The 14,680-nt window shown below is 42.1% G+C and overlaps 1 protein-coding gene across 1 annotated transcript in view; it reads left to right on the top strand.

Moving 5' to 3' along the window:
- The window catches only part of dally (division abnormally delayed protein), a 386,642-nt gene that overhangs the window by 306,291 nt on the left and 65,671 nt on the right, over positions 1-14,680 (top strand). Inside the window, exon 5 of the mRNA XM_080266884.1 lies at positions 8,356-8,428. Coding sequence (XP_080123010.1) covers positions 8,356-8,428 — 73 coding nt within the window. The remainder of the gene's footprint in view (positions 1-8,355; positions 8,429-14,680) is intronic.

Here is a 14,680-nt window from a genome sequence, read left to right on the forward strand (position 1 = left end):
CGACTCTTATATACCGTGCACCTCACGATATATATATATATATATATATATATATATATATATATATATATATATATATATATATATATATATATATATATCACAAATTCCTCATGGATGCGGCTTTTCCATAATCCCTATTGAATTAAATCTCTTACGGATTACTTATCATTCATAGATTACCATAGATAATCGGCATCTTTTATTTTACTTGTGAAATAAGTGAAGACTTGTTTATAGAGGACATGCCGTCCCCCTGATGAAGTTAACACCAAGAGCTGAACTTGCTGCCAAACACTGTAAATGCTTGTCTTGTGGCGTAATTTCAAATTCTTTACCGATGTTAGGTTTGGATAATATCAGTTGATTAAGTTAGGGTAAGCTAAGTTAGGCCAGGTTAGCATAGGATATGATAGGTTAGGTTAGATTAGAATACGTTAGGTTATGATGGATTAGATTTAGTAAGTTAGTACTCGCTTTGGGATTTGCCGTGAAAGGTATACGGGGGCGCTCTGGGTTAGGTCAAGTGGCAATCCTAGGTGGTTAAAATCAGGGGGTGAGGGAGGCCAAGTCCCCAGTTAGGATAAGCTAGGTCAAGTTGGATCGTTAGGTGTCCTGTGGATTTCGGTGCTTGATGCACTGTTGCGTCCCTTGGCGAGTTCGTCAGTAATCAACGCATCCAATCAGTACACAGACTGCCACGGACGAACTGGCGGCTTCATAATTACCCCAAAATATGTATAATATATTTTTCCTCTACACTTTCCATTTTTCATTCTAATATAACCGTAGAACTATCTGTGTTGCCTACTGCAATAAAATTACTTTTCTGAAGATCGGGACATTGTAAGAAGACTGTTGCAGTGGCCGCGCCCTTATGGTAAACAACTTGGTATCGGTAGGCGTGTTGAATGAGCGTACACCTTACCACCCAACCTGACACCTGGGGGACGTGTGGACAGGTAACACGAACTCCTCATTTACACACTTAACTAATTTATCACTTTACTATGCTGCTTCGAAGCGGTAATGGTGGGTGTTTGTAATCCTGTCACGTAAAAAAAAAAGAAAAATAGTATGCTGGTAGCGATAACAAAAAAAAAAAAAAGTGAGGAAAGCGACGATGTGTTTCTTAAGATACACCTGACGCCAGGCTGAGAATGGACTGACAGGTGTGATATAGGCCTGACGGGGAGGGGGGAGGGGATGAATCATGGTGTGTGCGTGTGTGTGTGTGAGAGAGAGAGAGAGAGAGAGAGAGAGAGAGAGAGAGAGAGAGAGAGAGAGAATAGTGGAGAAAAGGATGATCGAGGAAGACCCCCAAGAAAGGAAAAGGAAAATAAGACTGAAAAACAATTAGAGAGAGAGAGAGACTGCCACAACAACAGCTCAAGAAAACAGTCAGAAACACACAAAAAACAAGACCAACGCAACCTACATCCAAGCAAGGAATGATCACACAAAAATAGAAAAGCTCCCCCAGAAAAAGTCCAATAGAAAACGGGCTCCTTTGTTGACATGGGTTTTTCTTTGCCCAGGGTGATGGAGGAGGTGTGTATAGGCGTGTGGGTTTTTGCCCTAGGATGAACGAGGGTGTAGTGATGGATGTGGAGGTGAGGAGGGTGGGGGTGGTGAAATGCGAGGTGATTATGGTGGTAATGATAGTGAGGAAGATGGTGGTGATGATGTTAATGATGATGGTGATGGTGGTGATGATGTTTGTGGTCGTGTTGATGATTATGGTGATGGTAGTGGTTAATGTAGTGATGGTGGTGGAGAGTGGTAATGAATGGTACTGGAAATGTATAACAGTGGTAGATGGTGGTGATGATGATGATGATAATAATGATGATGATGATATACACGCTAATGGAAGTGATGCCATAGTGATTAACCCTCTGCAGCCATTTTTCGTTTTGTGAGTATTCTCTCCAGTTCCGGACGATTTTCCTCAGCTTGGGAGAGAGACATTGAGAATTGGAGAGGTTAGTTGTGGCCTTCGTAGTGTACCAGATGTCGTTAATTTATAAGTGAAATTCGAGGTCTTTAGAACGTTTAGGTGTTGGTGTGATTGCTGCTGATTGATGGATGTAGAGTGGGAGAGAGGAGGAGGAGGAAGAAGAGAAGACGAAGAAGGATGATGACCATGATGATAATGATGGTAATAATAATAATAATATTAATAATAATAATAATAATAGTAATAATAATAATAATGATAATAATAGGGAAGATGATGATGATGATGATGATGATAATAATAATGAAGATAATAATAATAATAATAATAATAATAATAATAATATAAGAAAATGAAGAAGAAGAAAAAGAGGGAGAGTACTATAGTTAAATGACCCAATCACCCCATTTGTATTCACCAATATCCATGTTCCGTCCTGATAATTTTCCCTTAATTTAATAGGCTGGTAATGGATGTGGTGATAATGGTAGCAGATAGTGATAAGGCTGGTAGTGTTAGTGATTCTCTCTCTCTCTCTCTCTCTCTCTTCATATCCTGCCCCCCGTCCCATGAAATTTCTGCTTGTCTGCCCCCCTTCGCCCCCCGCCTCATCCTTTTCCCTTTTTCGCCCTGTTTGATACCCCTTCCCCTCCCCAGCATTTCCCCCTTCCTTTCTCTTGCCGTGTCCCTCCAAACCCCTTCCCCTCTTTTCCCATCATCCCACACCCTTTCTGCCCCCCTCCCCACCCCTCCCTCTTAGTCTTCCCTCTCCCGCCTCCCCCAGTCCCACCTTTTTTTCCTGCCCCTCCTTCCCCTTTCCTCCTTTCTTCCCTCACCCGTTCACCCCATCACCCCACCGCTACGGGGCGTGACGGGGCTGGCCGCTACTCGAGTCTCGCTGGAGAAAATAAGTGGCTTGAAAATAAACGCTACGTGAGGTTCCTGTTCCTGGCCTGCCCTCCCCTACTTCCTGCTTGGTGTCCGTCTTCTTCTGCCCTACACAAATTCTCTCTAGTCTTCAACTCTCCTTTAACTCTCCCTTTTCTCCTGTTTACCTGTAGTGGATTCTCTCTTTCCCTTCTGCACTTAATATTAATGCAAAAAAGAAGGAACCAAAGACTGAAAACTTCTAATAATACTCGTGTGCCTGGGAAAGCAAAAATGGAAGTCGGATGTATCTTCTCAGTGAACTAGATTTCAATATGTGGATTAATTTCTGTTTAAAATCTCAGTCTTGTTTGAGATGCTTGGATATTTTGAGTTGAAAAGATCTGAGGAATAAACAGCGAGAAAAAAAAGCCTGGGGGAGACAATACTTGAACTGATAATTGTGTTACACTTGTGCGATTGAAAGAGGGCTGGGATTATCGGTTAACTCATGCATTCGAGAGTTGGACGTAATGTGTTGCGTGCCCTCAGCAATGGGGAAGGCACGCATGTAACAGTTTCATAACAGCGCCCAGTGCAACTGTGATATTAACAGGTAAATGATGCAACGTTGTAGCGAAAAGATAAAGGCTGGAGGGTGATAGTGGAAGGGATGAGTTGGTCAGATAAAAATCCTTTGACCTCACCATGTTTACATGAACTGTATATATAGTGACTCCACACACACACACACACACACACACACACACACACACACACACACACACACACACACACACACACACACACACACACACACACACACACACACACACACACACACACACACACACACACACACACACACACACACACACACACACAGAGTTAGACACGACACGGGAGGGAATAAGACCCCTGTACAAGGTCAGCCGCTGTGCCTGGTTAATCCACGGCATTGGTTCCGCTCACATGACCTTCGGGACGCTGATTTGACAAGAGAGGGAATGTGATCTTTCTAAGCCTGACCACGAGGAAGACACACACCGAGGATACAGAGATGAAAGATGGAACTGTGTATTGAGGAGGGTAAGGGGAGAGTCGTATGGAAGATTCTGTCCTGTAGAATGATAAATCGGTTGAATTTTTCTTCTTCAGGCATTAAAAGTTTCAGTTGCCCAAATGAGAAATACTAGGCAGCAGAAACTAAGTGTACCATAGGCTGTTAGTGTGGCTGTTGAATTGCCTCTTGTGATGGAGGCTGTGACAAGTGGATGGAATAGTGAAGGGTGGAGACGTCAGCGTATGAGTGGATGGGGATGGATGGACTGACATAACCATTTCACCACGAGGACGTCCTTTATATTTAAGTCATTCAGCTCAGAAAGTCTTTCTTCAGGTTAATAAAATTGTCCGAAATAGCAAAAAGTATAATGGAATAAAACAGCAGTCAGTGTGGATTTGTTGATGAATAATGGGTAGTTAATGGAGAGAGAGAGAGAGAGAGAGAGAGAGAGAGAGAGAGAGAGAGAGACCTGAAGAACACCACTCTTGACAGTTTTGGAGGAACCTGTACTTCACCGTTTCAGTTACAGAACGCCATTTTGATTTATGTGTTTTATTTATTTACCGATTCATGTGTTTGTTGCTGCAAGACCTTTTTATTTAGCTTAGGAAGGATCAGTAACAGTGAAGGCGTTAAAGGCTACCCAGCTCGGAAAAATGATCCCTCCCTCAACAGAATGGCATCTGTTGGGGATAGTAAGGATGAAATTAAAGATGCGTTCTCTGGTAGTTGGTTCCTGGTGTGTCTGCTGGATGTGTCTGCTTGGATTCCTGGCTCTGCTGATGACGTGACTAGCCTGCTTGTTTATGCTGGTGCTGCTTACCTACCTACTTATGCTTACTAATGCTTATTCTCACCCCAATACTTACACCGCTGCTTGCTTTCCTACGTGTCTGTGTTGTTGCTTAGCTACTGATGCCGGAGTCCATATAATTATTTGTCTTTTTAATTGTCAGTCTCTCATTCTTTCTCTTTCATATCCATCTATCTATCAGTCTATCTATTTATGTCTGTGTCTACCTTTCTGTATGTTTCACCAATCTGTCCTGTCGTTTCTTTATCTGTCGGTCCGTTTGTATGTATCTGTCAATCACTACACACCTTCTATCAAAGCCCCGTAACAAAACATACCAATATAGTCTAATCCTGTCTCATCCGAAGCCATTCCTTCCTTCCGTCCTTCCTTCCTTCTTTCCTCACTTCTTCCCTGCTCCTCAGATGCACCCCTTCTTTCCTCCCATTCCAGTTCTCTGCGTCTCCGCTCGTCATCTGCAGTCCCTCCTTCTATCTCAACCCTTCCCTTCATCCACTTCAGTCTTTCTTCCATCCCAACCCCATCATCTGTCTGTCTCACCCATCTCCTTCACTCCGTCCCAAACATCTCCTCAATTCTTCATTCCAAATCATACATTTAGGCCGCCATCACCAATCCATCCCAAAGAAGGCTTAGGTAAATGCCAGTGCACTAAACAAAGGGCAATAAAGCAGACCATCAGTTTCAGCTAAGTGGTAATCATCCCCTTGAATACGACCCGCAACAGTCTAATTTAACTCCAGGTCCCCATTTATGCTGTTGGGTTAAATAATTTTCCTGTTCCATTCTTCGTATTACAACCCTATTCCAGCGCTACTTTTCCTCTTATTCCAACCTTCATCCAGTCCCATTCTTCCTCTTATTCCAACCCTTTTTCAGTCCCATTCTTCCTCTCATTCCAGCCTTCTTCCAGATCCTTTCTTCCTCTCATTCGAACCCTCTTCCAGATCCATTCTTCCTCTTATTCCAGCCCTCTTTCAGTCCCATTCTTCCTCTTATTCCAGCCCTCTTTCAGTCCCACATACACTCCACAGCTGCAGTCTTCTCCTTCCATTCCAACCCTTTTCGTCTCAGTCTTTAACAGGCGATTTGGAATTAACGAAGCGAAGGAACGTTGTTATTTTTCGGCGGTGTGCTGCAAAATGGCAAAAAAAATATGATAAATAATGTCCTAAGTCTCTCTCGCTTGATTTCTTTCAAAGCTGAGTGGCAATTTTGTGTGATGATGATGATGACGATGATGGTGGTGGTGATTGTGGTGGTGGCGTTGGTGGTGAGATGAGGATGGTAGTGGTGGTGGTGGTGGTGGTGGTGGTGAGATGATGATGGTGGTGGTGGTGGTGGTGATTATGATGGTGGTGGTGATGATGATGATGATTATAATGATGATGATGACAGGGAGTTTAATAGGAAGCGTATTTGTCTTGTCCCCACCCTGCCTGAACCCCGAACTAGACGTGTGGAGAGAGAGAGAGAGAGAGAGAGAGAGAGAGAGCTTTGGCACTGGGTCTCCAATTCACCCCGCTCCATTAAACAGCCACGCAGAGCACCATTAGGGCTGTCTCTTGCTGTTTTATTGACTGTCTGGATCACCCCGTCCTTTCCCAGTCACCGCTTTATTTTACCGAGGCAGTCACTTTACTACGAGGCGCCTGAGCTGAGGAAAATCGTCTGCTGGTTGAGAGAGAGAGAGAGAGAGAGAGAGAGAGAGAGAGAAAGATCACTTGCCTGCATCTTCTGATATTAATGGCCGTTACTAAGATGCATTCCTACCCCTCACTCCACCTCACCTCATCTCACTGCACCTCTTATCTGTTCACTTCATTTCACTTTTACCACATCACATCACATCATATCACCTCATTTCACTTCACTTCCCTAACTTCCGTACCTCACTTCATTGCACCTCATTTCATTTCATCTAACCTTATATCATATCACAGTACATCACATCACATCTCTTGACCTAACCTACCTAACCATAGGCTACGTCATCCCGCAACCTGTGCCCTCACACACACACACACACACACACACACACACACACACACACACACACACACACACACACACACACACACACACACACACACACACACACACACACACACATCTGGGTTTATGAGTTACTGGATGATTCAATCTTATTAGCCTCCCTACTCAAGAACAACAGGGGTGGGAGAGGGGAGAAGGGAAGAGAGGGGAGAGAGAATGGGTTGAGAAGTGGAGAGAAGATGGAAGAGAGGCACAAGGAAAGAGGGAAGGAGATGGAGAGGTGGGGAGTGGAGGAGGAGAGACGGAAAAGAAGAGAGGGGGAGGTATTGGCGGAGTAGATATGGGGAGAGAAGAGAGGGGGAGGGAAGATGCAGTCAGGGAAGGTAGGGGAAGGAAGAGAGGTAGAAGGAAAAAGAGAGATGGGAGGAGAGAAAGAGGGGGATGGGGGAAGATGAGGTAAGAGAAGGAAAGAGGGATAGAGGGAGAGATAATGGAGAGCAGAGGGAGGGAAGAGGGTAGGGAGGCGAGGTGAGTAGGGAGAAAACTGCAATGTGAGTAAGGGAGGAAACGGGAGGGAAAGGAGAGAGAAAAATATAGATAAGTAGAAAAAAAATGAGAGGTAAGGGAAAGGAGGGGAAGAGAGTGAGAACAGAATGAGAAGGAAAAGGGAAAGAATTAGGAGAGAACTTGGAGAACAGGAGAAGAAAAAGGAGGGTGAAAAATGGTCATAAAGGAGAGGAGAGGTGGAGGATGGCTAAAAAAAGGAAGAGAGAGAATAAGACTGGGAAAATAAGAGGAAGGAAACAGTAAGAGTGTAAAGGAGATAAGAGGTAATAAACAGTTAGATTTTGATGTGTGTGTGTGTGTGTGTGTGTGTGTGAGAGAGAGAGAGAGAGAGAGAACCACTTAAAAAAAAATCACAAACTCACACACACACACACACACAAAATCATACAAGACGATCCCCCCCTCACTCTTCCCCCTCCCCAACCCCCCAAGGACACATCAACCCCCAACCCTCCCCTAAACCCCCCCCCCTTTACCCCCACCTCGAAACGATCCAATCCCATATCAGGAAGACAAAAGCGCTACCAGCTCGGTGCAATGGAGTCTGCTTGGGTAGGACTGGATTAGCTTATATCTTATCCCTATCGTAGTTATGGGATGAATTGAGGGGTTAGGATAAGAGATTGGATGTATTGGCTTCTGTGAGGTGTATAGGGAATTGGATAAGATTGGATTAAATTGGCTTGAGGTGAATGGGGGATTGGATAGCCTTGGATTAAGTGTTATGTTTGAGGTGTAAGGGGAACTGGATAGGGTTGGATTAGTATAGAATTAGCTTGGTTTTATCCTTATGTTGGTTCTGAAATATGAGAGGGCAAAGAGGATCAGATTATTAGAGCGTATAAAGGATCAGGTAATTAATTGAGTTCTATAGGGAATTGGATAGGATTGGATTAGCCTGTGTGTTGCATTGGGTTCGAGTCTTATAATTTTTATCCTAATGCCACATAAAGGGAATCGAATACCCTTAGACAGGATTCAATTACCTTTTTTAATCGCTGAAGAAGGATTTAAGTTGTTACAGAGTTGAATCTTGGAAATTTATAAGGTGAATAGCGCCCTAAACTACTTCTTTCTTCCCCATAGGTTCGACGAGACTGCAGTTCCCCATCGTATGAGGAAGAGGGACACACCACACACCACCAGCAGCCCCCACCAGGTGAGCTGGGGTTGGGGAGGGGTGGGGAAGGGGGGAAGAGGTAGGGTTCGGGAGGATGGGGGAAGAGGTGAGGTTCGGGAGGGGGAAGGGAGGTGGGGAGAAGTGGTATTATGAAAATGGGGTTGGAAATGTGAGAGGAAAATTAGGAAAATAGGTTTGAAAAATGGGGAATGGAATATGAAAGAGTTAATGGGAATGGGGAAAACAGGTTGGTAATGGGATGAGAAATTAACGATGGGAATGGGTTGGGGAGAAAAATGGTTAGGGATTATGGGGAAATAGGTGGTTGTTGGGGAAAAATTGGGAATTGGGGAAATGGGGGATGGTTGTGGAAAATGGGGGAATGGGGGACGGGGAAGGTGGCTCTCTGGGGTAAAATTTCTCATCAGTGCCTCTCCAATGAGGTCTCTTTGGGGAGTTGAAGGGTCTCTCTCTCTCTCTCTCTCTCTCTCTCTCTCTCTCTCTCTCTCTCTCTCCCTCCAAAATCAAATGGAGTGTTCCTTGGGCCATACCCTAATCCTTCAAAAAATTTCAGCAAAATCCGTTTGTAACTTTTTTAGTATTCCTGCTGACAGAGAAACAGACAAACAAACTAACGCCGGCAAAAACGTACCGGTAACGTCCTTGGCGGAGGTAGTAAAACATAATAATAATAATAATAATAATAATGATAATAATAATAATAGTAATGGTGATAAAGGGTAGCATAATGATGATAATATTTTTTTAATATGGCTGTATTTGAAAGTGGTCGTCAAATAATAAAAATATTTATAGATAATTATAATACTTTAACTCTTCATACTGAAATAGATAATTATAATATATACTTTAACTCCTAATACTGAAATAAAGCAATAGATATTTTTTTATGCCATCTCTCCATCTTTTTTTTTTTAATTTCATTTTGTTTCTGAACTCCCATAACTCTTCCTTCCTCCTGCAGTTGTATCTTTTCTTCCCGCGCACTTTCTTCTCTATCACCTCCTTTCCACTTCCTCTTCCTCGTCCTCTTTTTCCTCTTTGTCCTCTTTTATCTTCTGCACCAGTTGCTTCCTTCCTGTCTATTGTTATTGTTTATTGCTCCTCCGACCTCCTTCCTCTCTCTCTCTCTCTCTCTCTCTCTCTCTCTCTCTCTCTCTCTCTCTCTCTATATATATATATATATATATATATATATATATATATATATATATATATATATATAAATTTATATACAGTAGATATATATATATATATATATATATATATATATATATATATATATATATATATATATATACACAGGGTGTGCAAAAGTAGGTTGGCATTATTATGTTTTATTATGTTTGTAAAAGTCTTGTTATGTTAAACTCTTATGTGTCGAAGTGTGGCTGACAGACCCCAGGAATGTGTCAGTGGTGGGGGCGGACACTTTGAACACTTACGAGACTAAAAGTGTGTATTTTGTGTTGGAATAAATGGTAAATATTAACCTACTTTTGCACCACCCTGTGTATATATATATATATATATATATATATATATATATATATATATATATATACATATATATATATATATATATATATATATATATATATATATATATATATATATATATATACATATATACATATATATATATATATATAAATATATATATATATATATATATACATATATATACACACATATATATATATAATATATATACATACATTTATATATACATATATATACATAATATATATATATATATATATATATATATATATATATATATATATATATATATATATATACATATATCCATCATCCAATCTTACGTTGCCCCATGAGGAGCGTAGAAGGCCGGGGCTAGACAGTTGGTCCTGACATTTAAGATGAGAGTGACCAGCCTCACTCATCCCTGAGTGGCATTACATGAGCAATAAACCCCAATCACCCCTTGGATATAAACCTTCACCGGTTCAATCCGACTGGAGCACAATAATTATCCACTAAACCACCAGGCGCCAAAATTTGGTTATATGGTTACCACCCAGCATAGTAAATGGTTTTCTGGTGTACAGGAAACCATTTGTCTTGTCATTCAGTGTACAGTAGAGTCACCCATATATATATATATATATATATATATATATATATATATATATATATATATATATATATATATATATATATTAGCCGACTCCGTTCCTTCTTTACCCCTGGACAATTGTTGACTATACGGGGGTTTTATCCGTCCCTGTGTGGAGTACAACTCTCATGTGTGGGGAGGCTCCCCACATACAGCTCTTCTCAATAGGGTGGAGTCAATGGCTTTTCGTCTCATCTCCTCCTCTTACTGACTCCCTTCAACCTCTGTCTCCTCGCCGCACTGTTGCATCTTTATCTCTTTTCTATCGCTACATCAATGGTCACTGCTCCTCTGAACTGTCTGCATGCATTCCTCCACCTCTACGACGGTCGCGTAGCACCCGTCTAGCGGCAAACTCTCATCCCTTTTCTGTCCAACTCTCTAATGCAAGAGTTAACCGTTACTCCCAGTCCTTCATTTATGCAACAGGTCAACTCTGGAACTGTCTTCCTCTGTCTGTATTTCCTGCTTCCTATGATCTCCAGTCTTTCAAACGCAGTGTGTCCAGGCATCTGGAAATGATCGGATCTTGAATTTGGCTCTCTCTTGTATTTTGTTTTTCTCTTGGAAGGAACAATAATTGCAGCTCGCGGCCTTTGGTTCCTTCTTCCTCGCACACACACACACACACACACACACATATATATATATAGGTATATAGTTATATATATACATAGTTATATAGTTATATATATATATATATATATATATATATATATATAGTTATATATATATAGTTATATAGTTATATATATATATATATATATATATATATATATATATATAGTTATATATATATATATATATAGTTATATATATATAGTTATATATAGTTATATATATATAGTTATATATATATATATATATATATATATATATATATATATATATATAGTTATATATATATAGTTATATATATATAGTTATATATATATAGTTATATAGTTATATATATATATATATATATATATATATATATATATATATATATATATATATATATATAATATAGATAGATAGATATTGTACACACAGATAATAGATAGATAGATATAGAGTGCACGGACGAAAAAAGGTGATACATAAGGTATGGATCATCATCTTCATTATCATCATCATCATCATCATCATCTTCTTTTCTTCTTCTTCTGCCTCCTCCTCCTCCTTCTCCTCCTCCTCCTCCTCCTCCAGCCACACTCATTCCCGGTTCCCATTACCTTCTCCTCCTCCACTTTGATATGAGCAAAATTGAGGCGGTATCTTTTATCAGTCTCGGCCCCTCAAACCGTTTCGCCTCCAAGCGTCACTGGGAGAGAGAGAGAGAGAGAGAGAGAGAGAGAGAGAGAGAGAGAGAGAGAGTAAGAAGTAAAGTAGCCGGGATGCAATTTATTCGAAGTTGATTCACTGGAGCAAAGTTTTTTCGGAGTCTAATTGGCCGAAATGGAGAAGTGGGACGAAATATCCTATGCCCTCGGGATTAGCGTGTGAGGGGAGAGAGAGAGAGAGAGAGAGGAGAAGGGAAAAGAGGGAAGATTGGATGGAGATGGGAAGGAAGAGGGAGGATATGAGGTACGAGAGGATGGAAGAGGGAAGAGGAGGAGAAAAGAGGGGAAGGAAGAGGGGGTATGAGTGCTGAGGGGGAGGAAGAGGAGGAGGAGGAGGAGGATGGAAGAAGAGGGGCATAGATGGGAATAGGAGAAAGGGATAAGAGAGAAGAGGGAAAGGGAGAGGGAAGAAGAAGGGAAAAGAAGAGATGGAAGGGGGACATAAGGAGGTGGGGGAAGGAAAAGTAAGGCGGGGAAAGAAAGGGGAAAGGAGAGGGAGACAGAGGAAGGAGGGAGAAGCGAGATAAGGGGGGATTAGGGGAAGGATGAGTACAAGGGAATACAAAGGAAAGCAAACAGCAACAGTCCTAATGGTCCTGTCATGGTTGTTTGGTATATAGAAGACTGTGTGATATCTGATTCTTTGAGATGAAGAAAAGGATAGCAGAGCAAGGAGGGATGGTGGTGAGGGAGAAGGGAAGAAGAAGAGAGGACATGGAGGAAAGAGGAAATAAGAAGGGAAAGAGGAGAGGGGACAAGGGGAATAAGTGGTGGGTGATTGCTCAAAGTGGAGGTTAGAAAGGAAGAAGAGTGAAGAGGAAGGGGGAAGATGGAGGGGGGAAAGAAAGAAATGAGGTGAGAGGAACGTAAGAGAAATGTGAAGCGGTGGGGGAGGGGGAGAATGGGAAGGGGAAAGGGAGGATGTTTGGAGGGAAGGGTAGACAGAGGGATGGAGGAAAAGAGTGGCGGAAAAGGACAGGGTAAAAAGGGATGGGAGGAAGAAGGATAGGGGAAAATAGAGGACTGACTGAGCAGGAGAAAATAATTGAAAAGGGGAAGAAAAATGACAGAGTGAAGGAAGGAGGGAGACAGTGAAGGTGAAGAGAAATGGGGGGAAGAGAAAGTGAAAGGGAGAGATCGGAAGGAGAGTAAAGGGAAGAGGTGAGAAAGGGGAAGTAGAAGAGGAAGTAGTACATAGAAAGTGCAGATAACTGGATGGTCTGATAGTGTCTACAAAGGGTCCAACCAACGTGTGTGAGAAAGGGAGAGAGAAGAGTAAGTGGGAGAAAAAGGAGGGGGAGAGAAAGGGAAGGGAGAGAGGAGAATGTCGATTTGGGGAAGGGGGATGAGAAGGGGAGGAGTGAATAGAGAACAGGGAAGTTTCAGTAAGGAATATGGGGCTAAAATCTCTCCCCCAAATAGACCCTCCACTCACGGGATGCAGGGTGAGGCCAGAGCACGATGAGTTGCGAGAGAGGAAAATGGAATAGCGTGCACGGGGAGGGGGGAGGGGATCAATTAAGTGTCAGTGTGTAGATTGATGCAGTGAGGGTGTGATGAGTGGGGAGGAGGGAGGGGGGAAGGAAATGACCCCGTTTGACCCTCCTTTCCTTCATTTTCCCCTTCTTTCTTCCTTCCTTCCTTCCTTCCTTCCCTTTCCTTCCGTCCTTCCTTCCTTTCCTTCCCTTTCCTTCCGTCCTTCCTTCCTTTCCTTCCCTTTCCTTCCGTCCTTCCTTCCTTTCTTCCTTGCGTCATTCCTTTTATCGTATCTTTTGCACCATTTTAAATTTTCCCTCCTTCCTTCCATTCTCGTGACCTACTGTACATTCTTTCCTTCCTTACTTTTCTTCCCCCTTCTGGTCTCTCTCTCTCTCTCTCTCTCTCTCTCTCTCTCTCTCTCTCTCTCTCTCTCTTATGTATAAGTGTGGGAGAGTGAAGAGGGTTGGTGACTGTGATAATAGAATCCACGAGAGTCAACATATATATATAGTGTCAACATATATATATATATATATATAGATATATAGATAGATAGATAGATAGATAGATATAGATAGTTAGATAGATGGATGGATATATATATATATATATATATATATATATATATATATTGATATAGATATATATAAGAGAGAGAGAGAGAGAGTGTGTGTGTGTGTGTGTGTGTGTGTGTGTGTGTGTGTGTGTGTGTGTGTGTGTGTGTGCAAGGGGAGAGTCAGGGTCAGTACTTAAAAAGCCGTTTTCCAATTGCCATCCACCCCACCACCACAGCTACTACCACCATCACTACCAGCACTACCACTGCTACCACCACTACCATACACCATCATCATCACTGCCTCCACTACGATAGACTGCATGTTTTTACAGTTACAACAGATAGATTCCAACCTACACCATTCCCGCCCCCTCCTACCCCCATTCCTTTCCCCCAACTCTTCCCGTCACCCCCGCCTCTCTCTCTCTCTCTCTCTCTCTCTCTCTCTCTCTCTCTTTACGTCTAATGCCATTTACTTCCCCGACTCTGAACTCACATATTTCCAACTTCCCCTCCCTCTCTTCTCCCATTCTTCCCTCTTCTTCGCTACCCCTATTTCCCACTTCTTCCCCCACCTCTCTTTACCCTACTTCACATACCTCCCCTTCACTCCACAACTAGCTCTTTCCTTCCCTCTTCCTCTACCTGTCCTCCTTTCCTCTTCCCTTCCCCCTCCCCCCCATTTCCTCAGCCGCACCATTCCCTCTCTAAATCAACTCCTTCACCATCATGGCACCTTTTTAATTTAATTCTGCTGTTTTGTTCAG

Source organism: Coenobita brevimanus, chromosome 22 (genome assembly GCF_032717465.1).
Source record: "Coenobita brevimanus isolate Jiangsu-jjx chromosome 22, ASM3271746v2, whole genome shotgun sequence".
Lineage (NCBI taxonomy): Eukaryota > Metazoa > Arthropoda > Malacostraca > Decapoda > Coenobitidae > Coenobita > Coenobita brevimanus.